The sequence below is a fragment of the Takifugu flavidus genome, unplaced genomic scaffold (assembly GCF_003711565.1).
Source record: "Takifugu flavidus isolate HTHZ2018 unplaced genomic scaffold, ASM371156v2 ctg216, whole genome shotgun sequence".
NCBI lineage: Eukaryota > Metazoa > Chordata > Actinopteri > Tetraodontiformes > Tetraodontidae > Takifugu > Takifugu flavidus.
Genome location: NW_026621887.1, coordinates 35,037 through 49,017, shown reverse-complemented (window position 1 = coordinate 49,017; position 13,981 = coordinate 35,037). Strand labels below are relative to the sequence as shown.

The following is a 13,981-nucleotide window of genomic DNA, read 5'->3' as shown; positions in this document are numbered from 1 at the left end:
TATATTCGAACATGAAAAATAACGCTTGTTGTTAAACATTTATAACACCAACACTTTTTATTAGCAAACAACAATAACAGTTGTTATTAAAAAACATCAACAGTAAGACTTGTTATTATTAAATATCAATAATAATGACAATTATTAAACATCTATAATAACAGTTGTTATTAAACATCAACAATAACACAATAATAACCACCACAAATAACACTTATTATTAAACAGCAACAATAACAATTATTGTTAAACATAAAAAACACCTATTATTAAATATCAACAATAACACAGTATTAAAGACAAAAATTAACACTTTATCATTAAACATCAACAAAAACCTTTTTTTATTAAATGTCATTAATATTATTAAACATCAATAATGACACTTAATATTATTAAACACCAAAGATAACACTTCTTATTATTAAAAATTAGCAATAACATTTATTATTAAAGATCTATGATCACACTTATTAGTAAACAAAAAAAACCCACTTGTTATAATTAAAAACCCAAAAGAGCACTTATTAAACATCAGTAATGGGTAAACAGTAAACATCAGTAATGGGTAAACAGTAAACATCAGTAATGGGTAAACAGTCAACATCACTATGAGCCTGGGTGGATGGTGTTGTGACGAGGTTCTCCTGGACCCCGCAGCAGGCCGGAGTCGTGTTCATCAAAGCTTTTATTTAAAGGTCAGATCAAAAGTCCTCCTGGGCTGCAGGAGAAGCCCTGGACCAGCCTTCCAGGGTGCCCAGAGAGCTCCAGGGCAGAGCCAAGACCAGAGTCCAGTCCTGCACGTTCTTCCCTCCAGCAGGGCACCGTGGAGACCTGGAACAGTTCTAACAACACAAGGAAACAGGAGTCAGCTTTACCAGGGAAGCACAATAACAGGAGGCTGATGGAGAGACTGGCAGGTGGGTCCACCTGGAGCAGCAGCTGGAACCAACCAGCAGCTCCGCCACGCCCCCTACAGGAGGAAGCAAGCAGGACCACAGGATGGATGGATGGATGATGGATGGAAGATGGATGGATGGATGTAGGGATTATGGATGAATGGATGGATGGATGTAGGGATTATGGATGGATGGATGGATGGATGGGTGGATGGATGGATGGATGGATGTAGGGATTATGGATGGATGGATGGATGGATGATGGATGGATGATGGATGGATGGATGGATGGATGGATGGATGGATGGATGGATGGATGGATGGATGTAGGGATTATGGATGGATAGATGGATGGATGATGGATGGATGAATGGATGGATGGATGGATGGATGGATGGATGGATGGATGTAGGATTATGGATGGATGGCTGGCTGGATGGATGGATGTAGGGATTATGGCTGGATGGATGGATGGCTGGCTGGCTGGCTGGCTGCTGCTGGCTGGCTGGATGCTGGCTGGCTGGATGCTGGCTGGCTGGCTGTCGGGCTTCTGGCTGCCTGGCTGGCTGGCTGGCTGGCTGCTGGCTGGCTGGCTGGCTGGCTGGCTGGCTGGCTGGCTGGATGGATGGCTGGCTGGATGGCTGGCTGGCTGCTGCTGGCTGGCTGGCTGCTGGCTGGCTGGCTGCTGGCTGGCTGGCTGTCGGGCTTCTGGCTGGATGGCTGGATGGCTGGCTGGATGGATGGCTGGCTGGATGGATGGCTGGCTGGATGGCTGGCTGGCTGGCTGGCTGGATGTCGGGCTTCTGGCTGGATGGCTGGATGGATGGATGGCTGGCTGGCTGGGTGGCTGGCTGGCTGCTGCTGGCTGGCTGGCTGGCTGCTGGATGGCTGGCTGGATGCTGGCTGGCTGGCTGGATGTCGGGCTTCTGGCTGCCTGGCTGGCTGGATGTCGGGCTTCTGGCTGCCTGGATGGCTGGCTGTCGGGCTTCTGGCTGGCTGGCTGGCTGGCTGGCTGGATGGCTGTAGGGATTATGGCTGGATGGATGTAGGGATGGGTGGATGGATGGATGATGGATGGATGGATGACACACTTCCAAAAGAAAGGGAGATTTTTAAATGCGACTTTATTATTGTTTATTTCCTTTCATCTTTAATCGGATCAATACTGCAACATTAGATCAAAGGAAACATGAAGACATCAACACGCTTGTTTTCACCTTTTACTGAATAAAAACATTTAAATACACAAAGAAATAAGTTACACTGAGAATTGGAAGCAAACCCAGAGAGGAAAACTCATCATCCGTCTTTGATGTTTGTCATGAGAAAGAAACGCAACATGAGTGACGTTGAGTGGCGTCGCACTTCCTGTCAGGTGACCTCATCCACACATATACGTACATATGTGTGATATCCAGTCCTAGTATATATACAGTCTGATGGTCAGTGTCGGACTCTTTCACAGTAGATGCATCAGTCCACCAGCTTCCTGTTGTTTGTCCAGTCAGTCAGGAAAATTCCACCATATTCCAGGACTCTCCGACCCCCCGGTCAGACAAAAATAGACTCTCCATCGTCTTGTTTCGGTCAGATTTGAATCGTGTGCATAATGAATGAGAGAAGAGTGGGCGGGGCATATTCCTTTACACGACATGAAGGGGTTGCTATGGAAACCTGTCAACAGCCAGAAATCTTTGGTCAACATTAGCAACAAGCAAACACTAAAGACAGATTACACTGAACAGGAACAGCACCATGAGCAGACAGGCTAACAGGCTAACAGGCTAACAGGCTAACTGGCCCCGGTTCTTTTGGTGAACACGTTATGCACGATTCCACAGGAGAAGCGAATATCAAAACACGCCGTCACATGACCGCCAACGCACATCAAAACGCCTTTTTTGGCAAGGTCGACGTATGAAATCAGTTCTGAACGATCGATGTTGGAGAGCTGATGTTCTTAACAAAGGTTTCAAAAGTTGTTTTTTTTTCTCTTTAAAAACATTTTTAAGCCAAATTAGTGATGTTCCGTAAAAAACGCACCATGTTCCCTCCAAGAGTTGTGAATCCGGGATCCAAATACGCTGACACCAAAGGCAAAACCCACAAAAATAGTTTCTTTTTTTCATCACGTATTTAAAGTTTGAATTATAAAAGGGCTGATTTTTCCTTAAATGAAAAAGGATAATGACACAAAAGGACAAATGTCTTAAACTCTTTAGGAAAGGAAACGAGGAAAGGCTGAAATGGCGTCCTTGATTAATCCCCCACTGGAGTCTGTGAAGCTTGTGGTGAACAGGTGTGAAAGGGTGATTGTGCTGCTCAGTATCTCTAATTGTGTAGCCATGGGTGAATGGGAGCGGGGACACGTCACAGGCACCCACGGGTGACGTTGGAGGGGTGAGGAGGGGACGTTGTGACTGGTGAACTCACAGGAAACCGACGGTTGTGCTGACAGAGTTAATGACTGTAGTACCAACATCACACGTTCCTGGAGGGACCACATTGCGGGCGTTTAAAAGTGCTAATTGGTGAGCCTTTCTAGGTGCCGGAGATAACTACAAGAACAACGTTTTTGTGCAGTCGTTCAGGGAAAAGAGTTCTACTCCTGTTCCACTGCAGTGCCTGAGGTCACGGCGAGGTTTCGGTGAAGGTTTAGGTTCTGGCTGTGGCGGTTTCTGCTCCGCACAGAGGAGAAGGAGGTGTCACAGCCTGGGACTTTACACTTGTGGAGCAGCCGGAGGTGGACGGTCTTATAATGGGCCCTGAAGGTGCCCTTGTTGCTGTAGACCTTCTGGCAGACGTGGCAGGTTATTGGAGATCCACCTCCGCCACCCTGAATCCGATCTTGCCCTCCCCCACCGCAGTCCAAGGTCCTCTCACCTCTCAGGGCCAAATCCTCGACCCCAAGTCTCCCCACGCTCATCCCATCACAGCTTCCTTCACTGTCAGGAACAGGGAGCACGGCCTCCTCGGGCTCCTCCAACTCCTCCGCCCCCTCGCTGCATCCTCCGTCCGAATCCCAGGAAGAGCCACATGGAGGCACGGAGGAAGAAGTGCTGAGGTCAAGGACAGCCCCGTCCACCCCTCCCTGTCCATCATCACCTTCCCCCATCTGTACAATAGACAGTGCGTCGGGACTGTAGGGGGCAGTAGATAGCTTGTTCATAGGGAAGACCAAGCCCATGCGGTTATGCCCTTTGAAGATGACAGAGGTCTGGTTCATTGAGTCTTGACCGGAGAGACCTCGACCCTGGAGGTCTGGGCCATAGTCCAGGAGAGCAGAGTCTTTGTCTGGACATTTGGATGAAGACAGATAGAAGGTGTTGCCTAGGCTGAATGAGTCTTTGGTGAGCAGCTTGTGGTGCAGGTTCAGATTTGCACTATGTCTGTAAACAACGAAAGCACAACATTGGTTAGAAGCTCAGGTGCATCACTGCTTGGTCTAAAGCCACGGAACGATCCTCATCTATCACCTCTTTTAGAACTGCTAACATTCGTGTGATCGGCGTGAGACGGATGGAGCTCCACAGTGATAACTGAATGGAGCTACGTGCTACTGAACATGTTTCGACTGCGGTAGGACAGGATAGGGTGGCTTCTCACCTGTCTCGGCTCCTGCGGGAAGGAAACGCAGCATTGCAGCCCTCCACTGTGCACGTGTGCATGTCCTTCAGGTGGACATTCTGGTAGTGTAGCTTCACGCTGCATGGGTTCTTAAATGCCTTTTTGCAGATCTCACAGTGGTGCTGCAGGTCACTGTTGGGGTCCAAATGAGACAAATCCGGGTCTCCGTAGTCCTCTAAACAGCTGTCAGCTCCATCCTTGTCATTGTCCATGAATGAGGGGACGTCCCCATTAATGGACCCACCGTCGTCCACGCTGATCTCAGACCTCCTGTCAGCCGCCTGCACTAGTATGGCTTGCTCCCTGTCTTCCTTCTCCTCGGGTTTGTTGGGCTCCTTGAGCGAGAGGCTTTCACAGTGATTCTCCCCGACTCTGTTTTCGGTGGAGTGGGGCAAACAGGTGATTACCCCTTTTTCACCTTTTTCTCCATCTTGTTCCCTATGGGCCAGTTCTACCCTTGTCGGTGTTTCCAATAGATTCTTAATACTTTGCCTTTCCTTCTCACAACCAGCGTGACCTGCTACCACCTCCTTCTGCTCCCAGGCTCTGACGGAACACACCGACTCCAGTTCTCTATCTTTGTGCTGTATCAAAGCCTCGTCCTCAGAGTCGCTGTCTTTATCCATCTGTTCATCTCTTTCTATCTTTATTGGCATGCTTGACTTCCGAGACTTCTTCTTTGGTACAGGCTCCATCAGGTAGGGTTTTTGGGCTGTGATGGGTTTGACGGGCACGGAGGAAGATAACACAGGAAGGGAAGGAAGCGTTCCCGGTGTGTTTGCCAGCTCTGCTGGGGTGACCAAGCTACGGTAGAAGGGTAGGACCGGCTGCACTGTTTTCAGGTTTGGGAAGAGAATGCCACCGTGCCCAATGCTGGGGAAGGAGCTGCTGTGGAGTTTGGGGCTGGTGTCCACGTGGCTCAGCATGGAGCCATGCGCTGACCTATGGCTTTCTGCTGAACAGACAGGTGTGGGGGTTCCATAGTTGGACCGTTTCTCTCCCTGAGAGCTCTCATCAGCAGACAAGCTGCCTCGGATGTCTTTATCCCTGTTGTTCCGGTTCATGGGCATGTGTAACCGGGGATTCGGGTTGGCACTGTGCCGATTGCGACTGCGTAAGGAGCTAAAGACCATGTTACAGCCCTCAATGGTACATTTGTGTTTAATCTTGAGGTGTACTGCATTGTAATGGATCTTCAGTGTGCCTTTGTCATAAAATGTTTTCTCACAGGCATTACAGATCACACGGCCCTTTCTTAAAGAACTCACGCCCCCTCCCGAGACCACTCCACCGGTGCTCCCGCTCCTCTCGAGAGAGCGCAGCTTCTCCTCAGGGGACATTTGTGCTACTTCAGAACTCATCAGGGGTGTACATGGTGTGGAGGGTCCGTCTGAATAGTTGTCGCTGGCTGATAAGTCCTCGGCCTCAATCTTTGTGTTGGTGGACAGCGAATCCATTGGTTTGTCACTAGTTCTGTCTAAATCGGCAGAAAATATAATGGAGTGGGACCCCAGTAGACTGCTCTCTGTTGGGTGTGACAGAGAAATGGGATGGTCCTTCCCTAGATCATCTTCTCCATGAGTGTCTTGCCTCTGACTCTGTGGCTCAAACGATCTAAGGCATGGCTGATGGTTGTGGTTCTGCTGCTGCATCCCTGTTGGTGTGCCCATAAAGGGTGGCGGGAAAGAGCCCAACATTTGAAATGGCAGCATGAAAGCCATGCTATTGATGAAGTTCTCAAAGTGGTGCATGCTATTGCTGCCTAGCTTATCAACTTTGGGTGTAGAAAGGTTTGTAGTGGTCCGAGGGGTGTTACGCTCAATGAATGTGCGTATATCTGAGTTGGTGCGAGTGCTTGGAACCAGGACTGCCTGGCCTTCCTTGTCCTGTAAAGCCATCAGCTCTACTATGGACTTGGTCTCCCCAAAGCGTAGGAACTGCTGGAGTGTGGCGATCTCCTCCTCAAATGTCATGATGGCCCATCTGTCCAGGACCTTCCCAGCAACATCCTGATGAGAGGAACACAGTATAGAGTGAGGGGACAGAAAAAGAGAGTCTTCAGTCGCAGCATTAAAACCAGGGTGTCCATCTCCCGCGTGTCTCCACGGGGGACGACGTCAGTAGGCTCAGCTAATCAAATAGCATCTGTGCACGTAAGCGTGTGAACGTGCCTTTGGCTGCTTTCTGCATCATCACTTATGTTTTCTGATCCCACGTAGCTCCTCGAAAAGGCTGCTGCCCGAGAGACAGCCTGTGGTTTTTGGATCGTGCTCCTATAACGCGCGTTTCAACGCAGAAACACCGTCTGATCCAAATGGGACGCTCGTGACTGCTAAAGGTGCACGTTTTATGTACAGTAGAAACTCTTCTGTCTCGACATGAAGCACAGAAGGTTTCCTTTGATTGGCGTTGCTGGAGCGTGTGAAGATCTGCTCATTAATATTCATGGAGAGTGTGAGGAGACACAACCTGTAAAGGACGTTAATAAAGGAAACGGAAATTGGTTGAAAGAAGATATGCACACATATATATATATATATATATATATATATTATATATATATATATATATATACATATATCTACTGTATGTGCATATAGACAGAGAGGAAGAGTAGTAGTATCTGATATTGATCAAGTGGATCCTCCCTTCAGCGCTGCGGTAATCACATGTGAGTTTGGGTGCTTTGAAAGCGAGCAGCATCTTGGTGCCATAGCATGGTTAATATTTCATCACACAGCATTCGTTGGGTGCCTGTCAAGGATTCCGACTCGATGTTCGACATTAAATGAGTGAACATGAATTAAATGTGGTGGATCTTGAATACTTGATGACGTACTAATCGAAGTAAGAGCCACTGCTGAGCCTGAGGCCTGGGCCTGGGCCATCTTGGCTCAGGCTTTAGAAGAAATCCGAAGCAAAAAGACAATATTTAAACATCACAGCCAGCACAGTTTGGAGACGGCTCATGGCTGGTGGTTCAAGGAGGCAGCAGCAGCAGGATGCAGGTCACCAGGTCCCAGTTCTTCCCCAGTCTGGTTTCTCATCTTTCTGGGAATCTTTTAGCAGTGTGTGCAGTCCGCACGCTCTGAGGACACGGTACTTAGCAATTCGTGCTATATTTCTCATTTCGAAAATAGCCTTGTTTGTTTATTTATTTGTTTATTCCTGCCTTTCTTTCTTTATTTGATAGATACTTTCAGGAGAGCTGTGTTTATAACAATGCTGGGAGGGAACAGGGTGGAAATTATTTTATTACACTGATAAACACTTTGCAGAACATATAGCATGGCTGCATATTTGCTAACGTTTCAGCGAGGACGATGTAGCGAAGGCGCGCTCACCTGCAGCACGTATCCTCGGATGTAGTCCTGCAGCGTCCAGTCAAGTGCGTTCAAGATCTGAATGACTTCTTCCTGTTTGAGAACGGAGAAGAGTCGGTCCAGGAGGATCTTAAGGCGGATGGGAATGGCCTGGGTCCCGTACAGCATCAGGCTGCAGATGTCAAACACCACGCTGGAGTGGACGATCTCCACCTGGCTGCTCTGGTACAGGTGGGGCACCTTCAGCTTGCTCAGGGCTGCCAGAGGGGCAAATAAAAATAACCACCCACGTCGAATGATTGCTGGGTAAACATGATGCAGGTAAGAACATTTACAGGCGAATGAGACCGTCTTTCATCCAAATCAAAATTTAGTCCAATTCTTTCAAATTTCAAAGAGAATTAAAGCAAAACTAAAATTACGTTAAAAATCATAAAAGTTAGAGAAATGTTGAACAGATATTTCAGGATAAACATTTTAGAGCACATCCAACAGTTCCTCATGTCCTGTCATCATTGATAAGAATATTCGGATTATTCGTATCATAACTCTGTGTGTGTGTGTGTGTGTGTGTGTGTGTGTGTGTGTGTGTGTGTGTGTGTGTGTGTGTGTGTGTGTGTGTGTGTGATGCTGGTTATGAGTTTAATGTTCTGTGAATACATGATTAATTAATGGGCCGTTTCCCACTGAAACGCTGTGAGATAAAGCCTCTAAATGAGCAGAGCTATTTCACTGATTTGAAGGTGCCGGCCCCGTCGGCCCCGCCGGCCCCGTCGGCCCTGCACGGCTGCAGCCGCCCAGGCCAGATGTGCAGGTCGGGGGTCTCACCGTGCGCCACCCAGCCATGTTTGCAGCTCTCACACTGTCGCCTCCTCAGCTTCGCGGGCTTGAAGCTGTCGCAGTTGCAGCTCACCAAGGTGCAGCAGATAGCCTGGATACAGATAAGAAGAGAGCAGGCTAACAACAGGCTGGAATAATAATAACCTGATCAAACAATACTACCGGTCACCAGTGGATGACTTGGTTGGTTTGTGATTGTGTATAAGTGAAAGGGGAGATGAAGGAAACAGGAAGGAGGCGAGCGTACAGATCAAACACGGCTCAGCTGCAGCCTGAGATTCAACTGTACAGGCAAGAATTAACAATCTCTCAGCTATAAACTGATCCGATATGTTAAAGTCTCTGGTGGAAACTTAGTGATGATTCACATTTTTAGCTATTTTTGATATTGCTGAAATCTCGAAATCCCAAAAAGTGATTTAGCAAAATTTATGAGCCGCGTTAAACTGGAAACTCTCACAAATCACTCATTTTAATTTGTAATTTATATTAGTAATTTTTGGATTTAAACACACATAAAACTGTGGAAGGCAAAAGTCAAGAATATAAAAAATAAATTAGGGTAAAAAGGTAAAAGCAGTCCTGAACAGACGGGTGGGCAGTTACTTAGAATACTGTTTATAACTTTGTCTCTTTTATTATTAAATCCTCCTCGTGGATTTATCCTCATTATTTAGTCACTAATCACTACTGGACAGTGAAGATCCTCCTGAGATTAATAGTTAAACACTAGTTAAGACAGACATGTGATGTTATTACACTTCAGATACACTTAATGTCAAAAAGGGAAATCAGATATCAGAAATTAAATATCTGATATCTGATCAACCCTCATTTTTTGCCTTCTGCCACATCTGGCTTGTAAAATCTCACCAACCTTATGGTGGCAGCATAGAGCCAACACATGATGTGCTGTCTCCCTGTGTGTGTGTGTGTGTGTGTGTGCGCGCGTGTGTGTGTGTGTGTTGGGGGTGTTAATGAGAATATGTTGGGACCAGGCCTGAAAGATCACTGCTTGAGGAATTGCTGAAGGGTGTGTAAGGGGTGTAAAACTATGATGGCAGCCAAAATTACACACACACACACACACACACACACACACACACACACACACACACACACGATTCTTCCTTTATCACTGTGAATTGTGTGTTGGCGGGGGACAACAAAATGAGTTCCTCTGCTGAACTAAGAGGTTCAAACGGGCTCAAAGATCACTGACGTAAAGAGAATAGAAGGAAAAACATCCCAGCCTAGAAAAATGCCTTGAACTGGCTCTTTAGCTGGAACAGCCATTTTTAACAGTGACATTTATTCAGTAAAGTTGCTGATTGAGTAGCACGGGTGTAAAAAGATTATGGGATGTCAAGGCTGCTGCAATGTTATTATTATATTTAGCCAATGAGGTTGTCAGTAATTGTGTTGAGACACAAACGTTGCTGTCCTGTCATTGACCCACTAATAGAACCCCCCTGTGTGAGGTTATATTTTACATTATTGAGAGAAATATGGTTGTATAAATGGTTTATTAACAGGTAATAAGCATGGAGAGGTGAAAACTGACAGATCAAATGGAAATGAAGGGGAAGAGGACTGCTGCGTGCAGAAAGTGCAGCTATAAAAGCTGTAAATCTGCACTTTTAAATTAAAAACAGGGCGTCAATTGGCCTAAATGAGAAGGGTCAGATCTCACAATCAGAGCAAAAGACTCCAAGAGTGACGGCGACTGTTACAACATCAGCAGAGTCACAATAAAGAGGAGTCCCGCCACATCAATTAATCACTTAATGAGCCATTAAAACACACACACACACACACACACACACACACACACACACACACACACACACACACACCGAGCGTGCTCAGTTGTACCACTATGACCTAGTGGAGCAGCCTAGCGACCAGGAGGCTACCTGGGACAGACGGACAGACCACAGCAGGACCACTGGTCAACGCTGGTGTTGTGTGTGAAAGGTGCACCGGTGGTACGACAACCACGCTCCCACAACAAATAAAAAGCCTGAACTGTCAGAGGAGGACGCGCACGTCAGGGTTCAGCACCATTTGTCTCCGTTAACCACTAAACTTTAAAAAATTCTAGTGACGAGGAGCTGGTGATGAATTCAAGGATCGAGCTCATCTGGGTGTAAACGAAACACGATTGAAACAATGTAAAATTAACTTCACTTCCCTGTTAAGGACTTTTGATTTCAAATTACTTCATTGTGCTGGTGAAAACAATTCGGTCTGGATTTTACATATTTAAACAGGCCTTTTGTACTAAATCTACACGTTTGGCATAAACAAACACACACACACACACACACACACACACACACACACACACACCACACACACACACACACTCGTGAAATAAAGATTAAAACGAGAAGGTTCCTTCACTTGCTGTCAGAAGTTTCCACCAGCACCTCAACCTGCGTCAACTTTCTCCAGAATCCAGACGACTGCAGAGGAGCCGGGTCCCAGCAGCCAGCAACTGGACCTTTCTCATCTCTTCTTCACGATCAATATCCACAAAATTTAATTTGCCAAACATCTCGGAGTGTGTGAGCGAGAGCGAGCGGGCGGGCGGGCGGGCGAGAGAGAGAAATGTGCTCTTACCTCAGCCATTGTCATTAGTCAGATGGTTCTGTGGAGCCAGCCATTCCACCACAGGTCCGTCAAACAACTGCTTCCAACTCTGCCTTCCACTCAAGTACTAATGCAAAAGAGTCATCACACCCAGCAGCCTCTGCTCCAACACTGGTGACACACATGTACTTTACACACACTCACACACTCACACACACTCACTCACACACACTCTGCCACAACCACGGCACAAAAAAGCCAAGAACTCACTCTTTCTACCCTCCTTTCTCTCTCACACGTGCTTCCTCCGCTTTCTCTGCTCTAATGTTGCCGTGGACTCTAAACTACTCAAGATGTTCAGTGTGTGTGTGTGTGTGTGTGTGTGTGTGTGTGTGTTGAAACTGGGCACAGGGGACTGGAATGAGATCCTCCCACTCTGCATTCTCACCTCAGGAGTTGGTCTCTCTCTCTCCCTCCCTCTCCCTGCATGTCTCTCTCTCGGTCTCTCTCTGTCTGTCTGTCTGCCTGCCTGTCTGTCTCTCTGTCTGTCTGCCTGCCTGCCTGCCTGCCTGTCTGCCTGTCTGCCTGTCTGTCTCTCCTGCACACACATGTGTAGGTCTCCCCCATCAGAGGTGCAGGGCAGTCCCCTCACAGCTGGCTGGAAGAGGGCATGACACTCATCTTTCACAGAGATTTGATCAAAAGGAATCACAAAGGCTGGAGGCTCTCCTGATGCAGTCGGGGGGGCTCTCCTGATGCAGTCGGGGGGGGGGCTCTCCTGATGCAGTCGGGGGGGGGGGGCTCTCCTGATGCAGTCGGGGGGGGGCTCTCCTGATGCAGTCGGGGGTGGGGGGGCTCTCCTGATGCAGACGGGGGGGGGGGCTCTCCTGATGCAGTCGGGGGTGGGGGGCTCTCCTGCGCCTCCTCCCCCCGTTCCTCCCCCCGCTCCTGAGTAATACCTTAAACCAGCGCTGCCCCTCTGCTGGAGTGTGTCTCCATCCACTAACACTCTTCCGTGAGCAGCCTCGCTAACAAGTTTTACCTTGTGCTGCGAGGAATGTGTCAATGTCTGAGGAGACGGAGAAGGAAAGGCCCGAGGATGGTTATCAGCTGGTTATTCAGGTAGTTATCAGCTGGTTATCAGGTAGTTATCAGCTGGTTATTCAGGTAGTTATCGGCTGGTTATTCAGGTAGTTATCAGCTGGTGTTTCAAGTAGTTATGAGCTGTTTATTCAGGTAGTTATCAGCTGATTATTCAGGTAGTTATGAGCTGGTTATTCGGGTAGTTATCGGCTGGTTATTCAGGTTGTTATCGGCTGGTTATTCAGGTAGTTATCAGCTGGTTATTCAGGTAGTTATCAGCTGGTTATCAGGTAGTTATCAGCTGGTTATCAGGTAGTTATCGGCTGGTTATTCAGGTAGTTATCGGCTGGTTATTCAGGTAGTTATCGGCTGGTTATCAGGTAGTTATCGGCTGGTTATTCAGGTAGTTATCAGCTGGTTATTCAGGTAGTTATCGGCTGGTTATTCAGGTAGTTATCAGCTGGTGTTTCAAGTAGTTATGAGCTGTTTATTCAGGTAGTTATGAGCTGGTTATTCGGGTAGTTATCGGCTGGTTATTCAGGTTGTTATCGGCTGGTTATTTAGGTAGTTATCAGCTGGTTATTAACTTATCAGCTGGTTTGTTGCTTATTGTTTGATTATCATCTAGATATCACTTCGTTATCAGCTAATTGTCATCTAGTTATTACGTTTTCAGTTAGTCATTAGGTAGCTATCAGTTGGTTTATCTAGTTGTCAGCTGGTCATCAGCTTGCTACCTTAAATTCCTAAAACAGTAAATGTTGAAGAATATCAGTGATTAAAATTTTTTTTGACTGATTTAGTGTGTATTAAGTAATTTCTAATGTGAAGAAAATTAATGTGAAGAAATAAAACCTATTTTAGAAAACTTGTTGGGATATTTATTCTCAATGTTTCATCATTTTCCTCCCCCCTCCTTAAACCACCATCTTACTGTGGTGAAGGGGTTTGTGCTCCCAAATGATCCTGGGAACAGGTCGCAGGTGTTGGGCCTGATCAAGGGTGGTTCATCTACCATCATGATGACAAACATAACAGCAATGATGGCGTTACTGGGAATGCACTCTGGAGCCAGGCCTGGGTTCAGGACTCGCAGACCGGCACTGGCTGGCCGGGTTTCTGCCCACAGGACCCAGCCTGCCTCAGCTCTAAATGGCAATGTGGGTCTGCCTTCCAGTAGGCACACCACCCGCAGGAAGATCCAGAAGGTGCCGGTGCAATGTGGTTTGGGTGGCAGTCGTGTGGGTGGTGGGGGGCCTCGACAGCCCAATCTTCAGATCAAAACTCTGGAATGAGCCTGAGGTTGTGCAGGAGGTTGAGCGGTACCGTCAAGAGATAAGCAGGCCCAACTCCAGCGTGGGTTCTGGAACCCAGCTCCTTGAGAGGGGCTGGACCCTCCACTACTCTTGGGTGCCCAGGATGAGCGGAGGTGGGCTGGTGTAGGCTTAGTTATAATTCCCCAGCTTAGCCACCATGTGTTGGAGTTTACTCCAGTGAACGAAAGGGTAATTTCCCTCGGCTTAAGATAGGGGACAGGCCCCCTGCTGTTATCTGTGCAGATTCTCATTCATCCAGGTCATAGTTATCCAAAATAAGATCTCTGCGTCGACTGGA

At 47.4% G+C, this 13,981-nt stretch overlaps 1 protein-coding gene across 2 annotated transcripts; it reads right to left on the bottom strand.

Moving 5' to 3' along the window:
- Positions 1-2,006: 2,006 nt before the first annotated feature.
- On the bottom strand, positions 2,007-11,681 carry bnc1 (basonuclin 1). 2 transcript variants are annotated; one of them, XM_057023405.1, is made up of 5 exons: positions 11,315-11,681; positions 8,678-8,780; positions 7,871-8,106; positions 4,506-6,535; positions 2,007-4,288 (listed from the first exon to the last, which is right to left on the bottom strand). In XM_057023405.1, the coding sequence occupies exons 1-5, from the start codon at positions 11,327-11,329 to the stop codon at positions 3,502-3,504; spliced, it is 3,171 nt and encodes a 1,056-aa protein (XP_056879385.1). In that variant the 5' UTR covers positions 11,330-11,681; the 3' UTR covers positions 2,007-3,501. The 2 variants fall into 2 exon arrangements, with proteins under 2 accessions (XP_056879385.1, XP_056879386.1); XM_057023406.1 differs by lacking the exon at positions 11,315-11,681 and adding an exon at positions 11,096-11,290.
- Positions 11,682-13,981: the final 2,300 nt, after the last annotated feature.